At 42.6% G+C, this 16,043-nt stretch overlaps 1 protein-coding gene across 2 annotated transcripts in view; it reads left to right on the top strand.

The window, feature by feature from the left end:
• The window catches only part of six3a (SIX homeobox 3a), a gene marked incomplete at both ends in the record, with an annotated part of 284,173 nt that extends 268,791 nt beyond the window's left edge, over positions 1 to 15,382 (top strand). The window contains 2 exons of one of the 2 annotated variants that reach the window (XM_080539977.1): positions 12,853 to 13,443; positions 15,190 to 15,382. In XM_080539977.1, coding sequence (XP_080396103.1) covers positions 12,872 to 13,443; positions 15,190 to 15,382 — 765 coding nt within the window. Of the gene's footprint in view, positions 1 to 12,748; positions 13,444 to 15,189 lie in introns of those variants that run through there. The other variant, XM_080539976.1, reaches the window with a different exon arrangement.
• Between the last annotated feature and the right edge of the window lie 661 nt (positions 15,383 to 16,043).

The following is a 16,043-nucleotide window of genomic DNA, read 5'->3' as shown; positions in this document are numbered from 1 at the left end:
ACAAAAAAAATAAGGAAATTCTCCCTAACACATCTCCATTAGCGTCATGTATGAATAATAACCCAGTGAATCCACACACCTGTTCCCAGAACTTGGCCTCTACTCGCCTCTCACTAATGTTCGGGTGGAGCTTAGTTGAAGTGGTTGGTTTTCTGAAATTAGCGCCGTTGTCTAATGAAACATCCGGGGGAAGAGGCAGGGGCGTCCAGCTGCCACTCATATATGTTTGATAACGTGACTGGCTAATGCGTCTGTAACCAGTCGCATGTCACTCACACATAAACATCTCCCAGACTCCCATCTAGGCAGCTGCTAGAGTGTCTCCTATCAATTTCCTTCACCCTCGTCATGAAATATGAATGAACTCCCCCCAGCCCCCCAGCCCCCCCAGCCCCTCGCCCAGTTATGAGGAGGAGGAGAAGCATTTACAAAACTACCGTAAGTGGCCGAGAAATATATAGTCTAGGGTGCGACGTCTCCGTCCTCTCCAGAAATAATACCGCGTAATACCGTCCTGAGACATGGATAGGGTTCAGTGGTTTCACAAATGTATAAGCCCCCCACATGAGTATGAAAACACGGTGGTCTCAATAGCAGGAGGCGGTGGACACGGTGAGTGGTACCAGCCTGATACAGTGTGTCTGTGATGGAGGCAGTTCAGCAGCCGATTAATACATAACATCATAGAAAACAACTTTGTGGGAATAAACTAACTCAAGTGGCACACTGTGAGTGAGTCTGAAAAGGTTTAAGACAATTAAAAAGTTATTAGCAGCCTTAATATCTCAAGGGTCACTAACAAAAACAGCGCCATCCGTCCGAGCAGAGGTAAATGATATGAGTTTTCACGGATGATCAGAAAGGTGTATTGAATTGGACTTTGCCTTTGACCCCAATTGGAAATAGAATAATGATTTACATTTTTGTTTCTGTAAAATCGTATCATCTTAAATGATCAACCCATGGTTAGGGTAGTAGGGTGTGTAAAAGTCATCACTGAAAAGATAAAGAAAAACACATTTTAAAAAGCAAACAGTGAATGATTCATCCTGTAGAAGATAGTTGATACTATATTCAACGGTTCAACAATGAAAAGTAGACCTATATAACAAACCTAATGGCTAATTGGTCGTTAATTGGAAAGTAACCCCAAAGCAACACGGATTTCGCGTGATGACGAGCTCCCTGATTACCTCTGTGGGTTTGAAAAATACAATTATATTTTCCTCTATAATACGTTTCCTCCTGGGTATTATTTTCTTATTTGTTCCGCTGCCTTTATTTTTTCCTCACTTCAATCCAAACGGATCTATAGTTCATGTGTCTGTGGTTACAGCCGTCCTTGTAAGTCGAGGTGGGCTGACTAAACAGCCCAGAGAATCCTCCAGAACAAAACTTTCCGGCTTTCATGAACAGCTCCAAATACCAGACTTTGGAGGGGCTAGTCTTTTGTTAGTTCGCTTCCTGAGGGTAATCCGTCGTTAAAAAAAGGACATTAGAAAACGGCAAACTTCGCATGCATTGATAAACAAGAAGACATTCCTTGCGGTATGTGTGCTGTTTATATTGTTTGGAAACAGATAAATACGCAGTTGTGCAATTAAAATGAAGTTTATCTGAATGATCCAATTCACACAAAAAAAATATTATGTCGAAATGCCAAACGGTTTATAATTTCAAAAACAAATAATACAAATGTTGTAGGCTATTATTATGAATTAGCCTATAGTATTAGCCTATTATTCTTATTATTCTTATTAGGCCTATTGTTGTTATTATTATTGTTATTGTTATTGTTATTATTATCAGCATTATTATTGTTATTGTTATGCAATAGTGAAGGTATTATTGGCTTATCATTAGCCTACTTTTTTGAACAGCAATAGTAGGCTATTTGTAGGCCTAATCATAATAAACAAAATCAATTATTACTAACCTAATATTGTGATCAATTATCATCATTCCAATTATTGTAGCCTAATCATTATCAAACAACTTGACTGCACTAGCCTAGGCTATATGCCGCTCCATAAACGCAATATAAAATTACTTTTAATTGAAATGATCCTCATGTTATCAAATATAAGAAGCATTTCCACAGCACAGTAACAGTGTTAGTTTATGGTTCAGATATGACTGTTCTTGTCCGGGTCATTCTCGTGCCCTCTGTGGTGCGTGATGGCGGGGGGGGGGCTACCTGTTGGTCGAGGGGCCGCGCGGAGGCGTCCCGGTCCCCGGTCCCGGTCTCCCCCGGCGACACGGGGCTGCGCGCGGGCCTTGTACCTGTCACAGCAATGCAGCTCGCTGCGTTTTCCAGCTCTGCTCCAGACGTCCTTTATTGATCTCGCCGGCCAAACGGAGCCACTGACACAAACCCGATTGGACAGGTGCTGCTCACCCGTGAATAACGGGTTCCGCGGACGCAGCCTGCCTCGTTATTATCCTGTAAGCTAATATCGAGTACAACAATGGGCTGTCTACATTTCAAAATCCAGGGCTATGCTAAGTGATTGATTATGACCCCTTCCCGCCATTTAAAAGTCAGTAACTGACCACTAAAGAGTATACTGTATATAGGCTAAAGGACCTCAGGGTGACAGAGTGCTACGTGCTATAGATATATATGATGACATTTTTGAGTTAGTAATTCATAAAATACAAAGGTTCCATCTCACAAAATATAATGGAATGTAAAAACTTTGACGCTCAATATCTCTGAACTATACCCTAAACGGAGATAGAACCTTAATAATTCTAAGCTCACGACGTGCTAAGTGCTATAAGATAAGATAATAAGATGCCAGAGGGAAACTATCGCCATTAGAGGACCACTGTAAAACTGAAAATAAACTTGTTGAAATTAAAACAGTATGGGCTACTGTAGCAATACTTATTTGTAAGCCATGGTTTACTTTTCGACTCTGTGTAAAATAGCCTTCATGTTTTTGACATATTTGTGATGATATTGATCCACTTCTCACACTCGAGTAGACGTTATAGACGCATGTCAGACTATAGAATGAAGTGCAGTGACCTTACTCGGATCCACAAGATGGTCATAATGTTGTCAATTTAATGTTGATTCAGCCTATCAGGATCATCGATTAAATTCAATGATTGTGACTTGAGAAATAATGATAGATGCATGGCAATATATAGGGCTACGTTTTTATTTATTCAATCAATCTTCATAAATCTGTTGCATTGACTTGATTATATGTAACTGACCCCCAAACTAGTTGTTTATGGCTTCAGTATGTATAGCAACCGCCAAGATAGGCGCTGTTGTGAGATTCATTTAGAATTAGAAATCTGCTATTCCATTTAATATATAGCCTTAGAGGCAGGCTACGACTCCCATCGCGTCTCTTCATGACAAAACGAACGTCTCCCTTTGACAGATGATTAGCACACATGGAGGATAATGTTGAACGGACATGATATGGTCCACCTCGTTGTAAGCTTCATGGTTGACGCAAACTTGACTCCAGGGTAAAAGAGCAATTGAGTATGGTCAAAAGCGGCAGTCAATAGCCTAAAAGCTAGGATATTCTGCTATAGACCGTTTAGAGTTTTGCTCATTGTGTTCCATAAAAACATAGGCAACCCCACAACAACCAAAACAAATGCTATTAGACAATGGCAGAATCACAGATAGCCGGTATAACCTTCAGGGCGTGTATGGATCACCCGCAACGGTCGATGACGATAGAAAGCTTGAATGAAAGCATTTTACCCGCGTGACGCACGGAGAGACACAGCACCGCTCAACCGGGTCAAGAGTAGGCTACACTCCAGAACCGGGTCAAGTTAATGTAGCAACCGGCAGAGAAGGGTCTTGAACCGGCAAGCATGCTACAGGCCTATACCATTATACCATTATGAAATAGACCCTTAGGCTATTGTTTCCTAATGAACGTTGAAGTGAACAAATCCAGCAACACTCTTATTGTGTTGCTTTCATATCAAGACTGTGTGTTGGCATAATAGGCTATTTAATTGATATGGAAAAATAAATGAACCTAAATGAACTTATGACATGACCTTGTGTACTATCAAGAGTATGAAACAAGACTGACATCTGGTAGGCTAAATGATATATAAGAATATATCATACAACTACATGAATGAATTAAAGAATACATGGGTGAATGAATGAATGAATGAATGAATGAATGAATGAATGAATGAATGAATGAATGAATGAATGAATGAATGAATGAATGAATGAATGGATGGGTGGCATGAATGAATGCTCACGTTTCCCATCAGCTGTGTGCGGTAAACTAAATCAATGTATGCCCTTTCCTAGCCATAAGTAGCATGGAGGCTGACCTCCACCCGCGTGCGTGGGCCTCCATGTGAAATAAGATTGGACACGACTTGGCTGTCGACACGATGCTGCTGATACGGCACTCTCAGATTAACTCTCAGATTAACACTCTCAGATTAACACTCTCAGATTAACGGGTTTCAGCGTCAACTCCCTGCTTGTCCGGGGTAATTACAGCACCGGAGCCGGTATTCACATCTGCATCGCGGGTTTAAGGCGTCTAATCAAGTCTGACAGAGGAACAACTGCACAACAGATAGCGCTACACCCCCCCCCCCCCCCCCCCCCCTATGATGGACAGAATAAATGAAAATAAATGACGGTGAGATAACAAATAATATTATCCTTAGAAAAGAGACGTGTCTTTTATAGCACTAAAGAAAAAAATAAACATATTACATAGTAGTGTTACAGTAAGTTTTAACACAAATCTGATATCTGAATCTACAATTGGCCTAAGATAGTCTATATATAGACACAATAGTCTAATAATGTATAGACTATAGCCTACACTATAGTCTTAATGTATAGGCAGGGTTCGAGTTATGTGGGAGCCAATGGGAGCTGAGCTCCCATAGAGATGGTCTGAGACTCTCTGAGCTCCCATGAAGGCAGTAAAATCAAAAATCTGTGGGGGTCGCTAATAATACATTACCACAACTATTATTTGATCAAAATGTCAATGTAATGAATATTATTTAATTTATATTATAAATATTGTAAAATAAACACGTTTTCCAAAAGAGCTACGCGCACCATTAATCTCCTGTGAATGACAGTAGGCCTTTGACTGCCTGCACTTCACCACCAAGACACCATGGGGCGCAGTAGAATATTGTGCAACAGCAAAAGGTTGATTAATCAGCTGTGCGGTAAACCGTTGGAACACACAGTGCACAGCTGATGAATCAATTAAACCAATAGAGTGAGACAGGATATGTTCATATACCAGTTGCCTTTCAGGAAGTAGTGAGATCGTGCACCTAGCCTATTATTGAGAAGCAAACATTCATTCATTAGCTATACAGGAGTATATACATACAGTAGCTACCATGCCGCCCAAAAAAAGGCAATTTTTTGACCCTCTCCCGTTCATCCAATCTTGGATAAAGAAAGGACATCGGACGTCAGCATCATGGGTTCCAGGACCGCGACCGCAGCCTACTGAAAACAGACCAAACAGGTCTATCTTGTCTCCGTAAAGGTAAGGTGGCTTTTACTTTTTACTAACCTAGTGTACATGTATTTTTTCGCTCCTTCTGTATAGCAAAAATAACACAATTATTGGCCGCGATACATGTGTGACTATCGCTTTTATAGCTGTTGTTTCATGTGGGGCTGTTGATGTGGTGAAATGAGTAGCCTGCAGCTGTAGCGTCAGGATATGTTGGTATTTGAGGAGGAGGATGAGGATGAGGATGATGTTTCGGTACCGGTACCGTTTTTAAAGTATCGATTTGTCACCGGTATCGAATAAAACCCAAACTGTACCCAACCCTAACTATATGTTTACATGCCAACTAATTAGCTAATTCATTTATGTCATTTAGAGCCCAGGGGAGCAACAGAGAGACGGACAACAGGACAGTAACAGAGAGACAACGGGAGAGGAGAGCAATAGAGACAGAACTGAATGCACTGAACTTTTTTTAAAAATTCTTTGCATTATTAACACTGTTGTGTTATTGTGTTATTAAAGTGTTTAAGTGTTTTATGGTAAAGCATTATGAGTGGTGTGTGTGCAGGGTGCTCGTGAGTTGTATATTTTGGGGAGGGGGGAGGCTTGTGTATGGGGGCGGGGGGTCCTCACACAAAGGAGTAGCCTAGGGCCACTGACCACCTTAATCCGCTACTGCCTATAGCTAATTAAAACTTGTAAGTCCCATCGCTGTGTGGGCATGATTCGCGCGTGCATGAGAACATTTCGCACTGTTATTTTGGAGACCCCCACAGAGATCAGCTTATAACTCGAACCCTGTGTATAGGCTATATATAGACACAATACGCATCAGCAGTGCATGACGATATGGATGTCAGGAGAACTTATGAGATATCAGCTGCTGTAATGTGACATTAAACTTTTTTTTTTTTTCTCGTTTTGAATTATCTCCACAGTTTCCCAATGAGACCAAGAGGCGCCAAGGCCCCGGGTTTATTGAGTGTTGCTGGATGGAGCATCATATGTTCGGCTCAGGGCCGTTGAGCGATGCATCCATTCTATTCTGTGATGTGCATTGGGCGCTCTAACCAAACACCTGGAACACTGAGCAGCGAGGGCCTCCTCCAGCGGTACTGGGTCACATGGCTGCTCCTTGACACGGCGACAATGCGACAGCACGTTTAACACAACTACAAATGACATACAAGGATGAAATGTGCATTTAAGGGTCACCTGAACGTTGAGTAACGTTAGATTAGGCTACAGCTATTAATGGCTCAAATTAAGGATAATACATTGTTGTCACCATTTACATTACGTCGTTGTTTTTAAAATGTTGTAATATAGTATAGTGGTACTACAGGTTTAGATCAATGTAACGTTAAGTGTTACAGACAGACACAAAATATAAACATTTACTAATAATTGATTGTTATTATGATGACATGGGATAGGCTACTGTAGAATATTCATGACAGGGTTTTGATCTAAAAATATATTTATTTATTTTCAGCTATGATTGTAACAGTTCTGGGTAACAGTCATGAATTATTGATAGGCTAGTATTTACCATGCACTTATAAAGCTATGACACTGACAGACATGTGAACTAAACATCAGGTAGCTCTCTCTCTTATCCCTAAAATATGCTCTCTGTGTATCAAATCATCTATGAAATGGTCCCATCGCCTATAAAGTATAATAGTGGGACACTTATGGAAAGCCTTTTTATTCCTTCAACATCACTGATAGTCTACAGGGGCCTATTCTCATTTTAACAACATACGGGTATATATTTGCACATATAAACATAGGCTATTAAATGAAACAAGCTCAGATACTATACGGCTTATAAAGTCATACAGAAGGTGCATAAATGGGTACCACAACCACAACTAATAAAACAAGTGTTTACGTTAGCCCTGTCTGCTTGAGATCCCCAAATTTGTTTCAAATAATTGACTAGAGAAAATGCAAGACTAATTGATTTTTAAGTGGTGTCCCTGTGGGTTAAAGTATAGCGAGGGGCCTTACACCCGGGGGGCATCTGGAAAACTGCGCCGTTTTACCTGAATTGAGGGGCAGTGATGTGTTGTTGATTCGACTCAAATCACACAGGGCCCGGCCAAATGCAGGCAGAGGGACCGCTTGTGTGGAGGTGATTAAGTGAACTTTTGGAGAGGCAAACTGACATGTCAAACCCGATTGACCAAGTAATACACGATAGCAGCTTGCGATATTACACGGGGCGATTTCTTTCACTCACTCACACACGCACGCACGCACGCACGCACTTTCGCTCGCTCTCGCTCTCGCTCTCTCTCTCTCTCTCTCTCTCTCTCTCTCACACACTCACTCAATCACACACACACACACACACACACACACACACACACACACACACACACATACACACACACACACACACACACACACACACACTTCCCTTTTCTCTCTTGTTGAATGAAAATGACTCACAGAGCACCCCCACCATCCGATACATGCATCATAGAGTTCAGTCCGGCAAAAGGCCTCCTTAGAGGAACCGGAAGAAAGAGGGCCTGCAGTTCCAGCCGCCCGACTCCATTCACTGGAGAAGCTTCCAATGGCTTCATTAGAAGTAACGAGTTGACACAAGGTAAATCTTACATTCAGGCGCCATTCTCTCCGTGCGCCCAGCGCCCTCATTAACTGTCGCTAACAAGCCGTGCAAATACACTGATTGGACAGGTCCCGTATAACCCCGCAGACTTAGCAGGATGCCCGCGTAATGAGACCACACAAAAAAAGAGAAAAGAAGAAGTTTGGAAAAACTCTTTACAGTCGAATAATTCGGAGTTTGCCGAAAGGGTTAAATTGTTGGACTATTTCTCTGTCTCTGGAAAGACATGGTTTTGTAGGCTATGTCATTGAACTTGAAGTTTAAGTCTGCATTCTTAATTTAAAATCCGATTATTTTTCATTTTTAATATAGAAAGTTCTAATAATGTTTGCAATGCCTGATACAGAGAAAACACTTATGTCCGGCGGACCCATGCAGTCACCTGCGTAATGATCGCGTAATCCTCCTCCTCCTCTCTCCTTCCCTGCTCGCTGTCATTCTTGCAAAAAAAATAAAAAAAATAATTTACCCCAAATACACAATACAATACACACAAAGTCTACACAATGATGATGGTATTGTATGAAAGCAATTTCAAGTATTCGAGATGGAGAAAAAAAAAAGCACATCGAAATTCGTAATCAATGCAAATCTGAGACACCGTTCATTTCACAATCATCGTCAATAGCCAAAAAGAAGAGCTCCTTGAAGGAAGAAAGGATAGACCAGAACAAGCCAAGCCTCCGGTCCAGCACGTTAGCCCTGCCGGGACGCCCAGAGAGGCAGGAGAGAGCTGCAGCAAGCCGGCGTTAAGCAAACAGAGAGAGGGTCTTTGCGCCCCGTCCCGACAATACCACACATCTACACGCTAGTGCTGTGCGGGGCGGGTAGGAGACGGGTGGATGCTCGAGCTTTTATGAGAAAATAAATACATTCACAGCCTATTATTTGCCACTAAAATGCTATAGGACGATATTGCTTAAACCATTTTTTTTTTTTTTATCTCAATATCAACGTTTTTTTTCTTTTATGTTTTATGTATCGGTGTTTGATAAACTGCATGTGAGCAATTATCAGAGCCGTGCGCCCCCCAGCATATCCTTGTCTATTGTTAAAGAAGTACATTTTTTTAAAAGAAGACGTTTTAAAAACGTTTTATTAAACAGGTTCGGGAGTCAGAAGCACGGAAACGGAGCTCGGTCTGTGGATAACGAACTTACAGGATCCGGTGTGGACCTCCTTTTGCACTTGACGGATTTCTCCAACACAGAAAAGGGCGCTTACAGGATAGTCCCCATGCATGTCTCCCTCACGGAGGGTCCAGCGGCGCCTATCCCCCGTTCAAACCCTGATTAAAAGAGAAAGAAGAAGAAGTTAAGCGTTCAACTAGCCTATGAGTTCAGTCAACTTAACAAAAAAATAAAATAAAAAATAATACTGTTGCTGCCCCAGTGAAGAGGAGGACCCATGTCCTCAAATTATTTCAATCTCTACCTATCAACCACACTGTCGAAATAGTTTCATGCAAAAATGTATAGTCCACATGCATTAGACACCTATCAAAAGTCGAGTGAACGCACCCGTTGCTCCAGCCGCCCTCCGCGGTGTGTTCAGTCATTATCCTGGAAATACCCACATTACGCACGCATGGTGGCCGGGGAGGGAGGGCGGCAGGCTCTCTCCCGGTCACCGTTTGAGAATCCGAGGTCAAACAGTGAGCAGAAATAAAACAAGTGCTTTCTTACCTTTTCACTGGGCACTTCTGTCTATCCACCAGTTGTCCCTCTCGCAATATGACGTAACACCTTTGTTTACCACCCCCACCCCCCCCCCAACATATACTTCTTACATATATACGAACATATATCTGTTTATTTTGTATATATCTATAGCCTATATATACTTAAACCAATATATTTAACATGTTGAGGTTCAGAGTCAATGGGCGTAGTTAAAATAAATCACCGACTAATCGTGCATAGCCTTAATTAATACCTCCGCTGTCAGTTCAGCGTTAGCTCTGCAACTCATGGCTGTATTGTGAGTGGGGGGGGGGGGGGGGGCCTCGCCGGTAAATAAACAATGATGGAGCTAATGGTTGGTCGGCATTGAGGAACGCGTCTCCCGCTGTCTAGCGTTAAGAGTGGAGCATTATGAGCCCGAGGATAAACAGACAATTAGCCCAGGTGAATAAACTTGTTTGGGGGTGTTAATGACATGCTTAACGTAAACAAAAGCTATGTAAAAGAATGTGATTTACCAATGGCTTTGCAATCCCATTCAGGTTTTACATTTCACCTCTGTCTAGGGCTAAGTGATTTCCGAATTGCCTGGGAGGGCTTCTTCCAATTTAGGCTACAGCTCCTTAAAAACATAATTCCAGGTAATACCAGACGCCCATGCATACTGATCAGGTATGGCGGGGACTCAAGCAGCTGTGAATATTCGGAGTAGGCCTACTTTCAGTTAAGCCCCCTCTTAATATTGGCGAGAAAGAGGGGGAGGTTAGTTTTAACACGACCATTGCCAGCATGGAAATACCGCAGGTTATTTCCAGTCCAAGAAGCTTTCCAACGGGACCAATTCAAGTGCCACTTAGAATCACTTCTCTTGAGTCTCGTATGACAGCGGAGCAAACAGGTTTGATCCCAGAGACACAACCTGCCCCAACGCTTCCAACAGGATCATCACCCCACCTCGAACACACACACACACACGCACGCACGCACACACACACATACACAACACACACACACACACACGCACGCACACACACACACACACACACACACACACACACACACACACACACACACACACACGCACACACACACACACACGCACGCGCGCACACACACACACACACACACACACACACACACACACACACACACACACACACACACACACACACGCACACACACATACACACGAGAAAGCAAAAAAAAAGCTACGAATGTAAATCTTTGTAATTGCATCTGGTAACAACAAAAACTCTCACTAATTGTAAGAGGAAGTGAATTATGATAAGCTGAAAATGAAAAACGCAAATGTGTCTGCATGCTACTTACTCCTTGTTCCGCCGTGCATGGAGCTGGTCGCAGGGGAAGACGCCGGGGAATGCATAAATCTGAGAAAGAGAAGGAAAAGTTTTGAATTCCTGAATGATTTGGTAGAAAGGCGGCTTAGGATAATTATGTCAGCTTTATTGAGGCCGGATTAGCCGAAGTCTAGATGCTACGCCTTATACATGCCCTTACAATGTGAGCACTGTTCGCGACAGAGTGAACTCACACTATTTAAACACCAACTAAGTCCTGTCTAAATATGAGGCACTACAGTCGCGTTTGTAATCAACATGTAACCCACACCGCTGTGGCTACTGACATAAGCCCGGTCTCATGATACACGCGGACATTGATCATGCCTGATTGTTTGATCAAAATTAATAGACCTATTGTTTCTATCCCGTTTGGCATAGGCTACTCGTTCTCACAACAATGATATTAAGTTGCAAAGCATATTATCCCCAAACTACACTGACCTATCGCAAGAAGACTGCACCAAATTACAATAATAACATTGGCAAACATGGTTTAATATAAATACTGCTATTGATGAGTGTTTAATTATCACGACCCAGCGTATAGATATTCATTTGACATTAAAAACAGTCTGTTTTGGAAACAACCGGGGTGCAGAGGGCCAGGGTTGCGCCAGGGTCCGCAGCTCCAGCGTCACACCAGCCGAGGCCGATCCGGGCTGGAGGGGCTGAGCGGCGGGCTCTGCACCCACACCAGCCGCGGTGGAAGGCACCATGCATAAGCCCAGACCGTGTCACGAAAATATTGACATATCGCATTTCCCGATTCATCTCCGGATGTAAACGCTAGACAGATATAGGCAGTAGTCGATTACAAATGCAGATTTGTTTTGTTTTCCCTCGTTAAAAAACGTTTTTAGATATTTGACGCGCAACAGAAGACTACATAGGCTCTAGGCAGGGCCATAAAGGATTTAGTCCCTCTCCAACACTGAAGTTTGTTCACATGAGGAGGCGTATAATGCGAAACTATATGCGAAAAAATAATGTGTGAAAATAATGTGTGAATTGACTTTTGTTAGAAGCCAAGGCTTCCAAGCTTGCCCATTTGTCACCCCTATAAATAAGCCCCCCCCCTTTCCCCAAGCATCTCTAGTCTAGCTACATATCTTCTTTAGCTTTAACGAGCCTCGTTAAGATCGCAATAATATTCCACCCACTAATTGGTCATTCCATTCAACAAATAGGCGAGTCTTGGCTTCTGCTTCGTGCAGGAGAGGCCGTGTGGTGGGAGGGTTGGTGTTGAGATCGGGGTCTCTGATAACCCCCCGTGCGCGCGGCACAAGTGGTGAAAGCCCCGGTCTACGTACTGGCTAATGATTGGCACGCTTGACAGTGATTGGCAGGGCTGCCATGACAACCTCACAACGACACCCAGAAGACCAATAGAAAAGCGAAACAAAAATGTTTCAATGCTACACTCACGGTGGATTTAGGGGAGATATTATGAGCCTGGGTGTCATTAGGCGATAGCTATTGAATCATTCAATCTTTTACTCGTCGTCGTTTTCTTTTTCTTGATAATTTTGCTTTCTCGCTCAGGTCATTTCCATGGTTTTCAGATCCCCTTTAGAGCTTTATCCCTCCCATTTCTTCCTGCCGAACTTCCCCGATCGCCCCCAGTTGCTCTTGGCGAGCAGCACTCCCACCGCCAGGTCTCCGGAAGACTTGTCCATGTTTCAGCTACCGACCCTCAACTTCTCCCCGGAGCAAGTGGCGAGCGTCTGCGAGACGCTGGAGGAGACCGGGGACATCGAGCGGCTGGGACGGTTCCTGTGGTCCCTGCCGGTGGCACCGGGGGCATGCGAGCAGATCAACAAGCACGAGTCCATCCTGCGCGCTCGCGCCGTGGTCGCGTTCCACACGGGGAATTTCCGAGACCTCTACCACATCTTGGAGAACCACAAGTTTACCAAGGACTCCCACGGCAAACTGCAAGCCATGTGGCTGGAGGCGCACTACCAGGAGGCCGAGAAGCTCCGCGGTCGCCCCCTAGGACCGGTCGATAAGTACCGCGTACGGAAGAAGTTTCCCCTGCCCAGGACCATCTGGGACGGCGAGCAGAAGACGCACTGTTTCAAGGAGCGGACACGGAGCCTGCTCAGGGAGTGGTACCTCCAGGACCCCTATCCAAACCCCAGCAAGAAAAGGGAACTGGCTCAAGCCACAGGACTCACTCCCACACAGGTCGGGAATTGGTTTAAAAACAGGAGGCAAAGAGACAGAGCCGCGGCGGCGAAAAACAGGTCAGTGCGCTGTTTTATTGTCCAAGCCTATTGAAGGCTACACTGATAAACGAATGATGAATTATACCATTTAAAATAATCAATTATAACTTTGTATATATTCTAATAAACTTGACAGTATGGGCTAACATAAACAAGCGTGTGTAAGTGTTACGGATAGGCGAGTTATAATAGGTCTATGGTTGGGGGAGGGAGTACAGCGACATTTTAGTTTTTGATCTCAAGTGCAATCATAAAACGGTCGTAAAAAAGAGCTTTTCTTGTTTCGCCCCCCAAAAAAACAAAAGTATTATTCTGCGTAAAACGACTCGCGTAAAAATGTTAACGCAGATGCGTAAAGGTATGTCTGAAACGAACAGGAAAACATCACGTTATGCGTTACAAAACAACTCTTAATCCCACCCAGGAAATACACTAAAAGAAAACAAGCAACATTGGACAACTGCATTAGTGCTATGTTCCCACAGTAGATCATTATCAGTCATATTCGCTCTTGAGGTTGGAATACAAATGTATTATGTTATAGTATATGACGCATGTTTTAGCTCGCTTATCAGGGTTCAATCCCACAGTGAGGGTTGTCTTTTTACCAACAAGTGAAAGTTTGTTGTTGTTTTTTTTTATCAGAAAAACAATCTCCCTACACTACTGCTTGTAGTCCAACACAAGAAAGGAAAATTGAAATGAAAGAAAACTGAGACAATAGAAGAGGTCATAATATATTTATAACCTATTTGCTTCAGGAATACTGCTGTCTAGCCTATACATTAACGTCTGTGCCTGTTATGAAAGTATACCCCTCATACGAGGAATGATACTTTTGCATTTTAGGACATAATCAAATGCAGTGTTTTTGCAAATTAGGCCTAGTATTATTTTTGTATTTATAACAGGTCTGTATACCATTTCTCACGTGTTCATGGTTTCTTCACCAATTGCAGTAGACATTGAGATGCAGTCTCTTACAAACTACCTTTTAGAATCTAGAGCATTGCAATTGCTTGTTGTAAAGCATTTATGATATTATCTGACAAAATAAATTACTGTAAATATTTCTAAATTACACAGGCCCATTTGCAGGTATGTTTTGATGTAAAAACCAATAATTTATTTTGAAATGCATTTGCTGTTTGAATACAATTCCGTATATAACCTGAACTGACGCAGAATATGTCAGTAGATAATACTAATTGTATAAAACATATGAATAGATAGAGCTATATTGGTCAAATGTGCAGCCTTCACATTTCCACAATTGTCTCGGTGCTAAAATGCTGGATGGATAGCCAGGTTAGAGATAAATACCCCGGGATGATTGGAGTAGTATTGTGAAATTTTACGTCACTCATTCATACACAGCACTAAATCTAAATCCAACATCTAATCTGAAAATGGTATAGTACTTCCTCATATCACTCTGTGCAAGTGGATTTAGGCCGAGGCTATATTATGAAAATGAAAAATAGCATGCAATAAAATGCATCGTGTTCAACAAACATTTTTGTACCGTGTTTTGTGTTGTATTTATTCCTTTGATATACTGTCATGTCCAATCTTATACAACATTTTAGCCTTCTAATATTTTTTGCTGCTTTCTTATCCTCGTGATGTGAAAGAAAAGCTAGTCTGCATCTGTTAAATGCTCGGCTGGGAGTGATTGAATGAAAGGCTGCATGGACTCTCTATTTTGCGGAGGGACACTCTGGGTCTAATTGCTGTTATTTTCCTGTTTCCTTTCTTCTCTAGGCTCCAGCACCATGGCATGGGACAGAACGGTATGCGGTCTCTTTCAGAGTCCGGCTGCACTCCGCACAGCTCGGCCGAGTCGCCGTCGACCGCGGCCAGTCCCACCACGAGCGTCTCGAGTATGACAGAGCGGGTCGACACCGGAACGTCCATTCTTTCAGTAACATCCAGTGACTCCGAGTGCGACGTATGATGTGAAAAAAAGAGAAATATTTACAGGGAAATACGGACCTGAAAAAAACTATGAATTATCGGGGATGAAAAAAAGGACCAATTGATATAAATATAAAGAAAAAAAAAGATAAAAGCACGTCTTTTTTAAGCGCTTTCAATGGACCCACGCCTTCCCCTGCCGCCCCCCCCCCCTCCTCCATCCCCCCCATCCCTCACCACTACTTGCATGATGTTTTTTTGTAACTGGGGAGAAACACCCTGAATTCAATATTTCTACAAGGATCATCAAGAAGAGGGAATTACCAGAATTGGGTGTTTATCGCCCTTCCATCTCTGTTTTAGTCCAAGTGATGCTGCCGCTCGGCCCAGATGCAACCCTCTTTTACGTTATGTTCACCAGACAATCATTTAAGTCGTAAGCACCTTTTTACTACACTCCTGTCAACGCCTGTGTGGGGTACTGGTCAAATGTGGAACCGAATTGTTATGACTGTGTCAGATTTTTATTTTTATTTCAAGATTTTATATTGAATTATGTATATCTCAAATAATGCGATCATTCTCCCGGTCTGTAATATATGTGTAGAAATATGCTTGTACATAATATTGCTCTCCCGTCTCTTCATCCTCTTTTCTATCCCTTCTTCACTTTTCTTGACTTGGTGTTCCTACATAAAATA

Source organism: Nansenia antarctica (assembly GCF_963989245.1).
Source record: "Nansenia antarctica genome assembly, chromosome: 1".
NCBI lineage: Eukaryota > Metazoa > Chordata > Actinopteri > Argentiniformes > Microstomatidae > Nansenia > Nansenia antarctica.
This window is presented reverse-complemented; position numbering and strand designations above follow the sequence as displayed.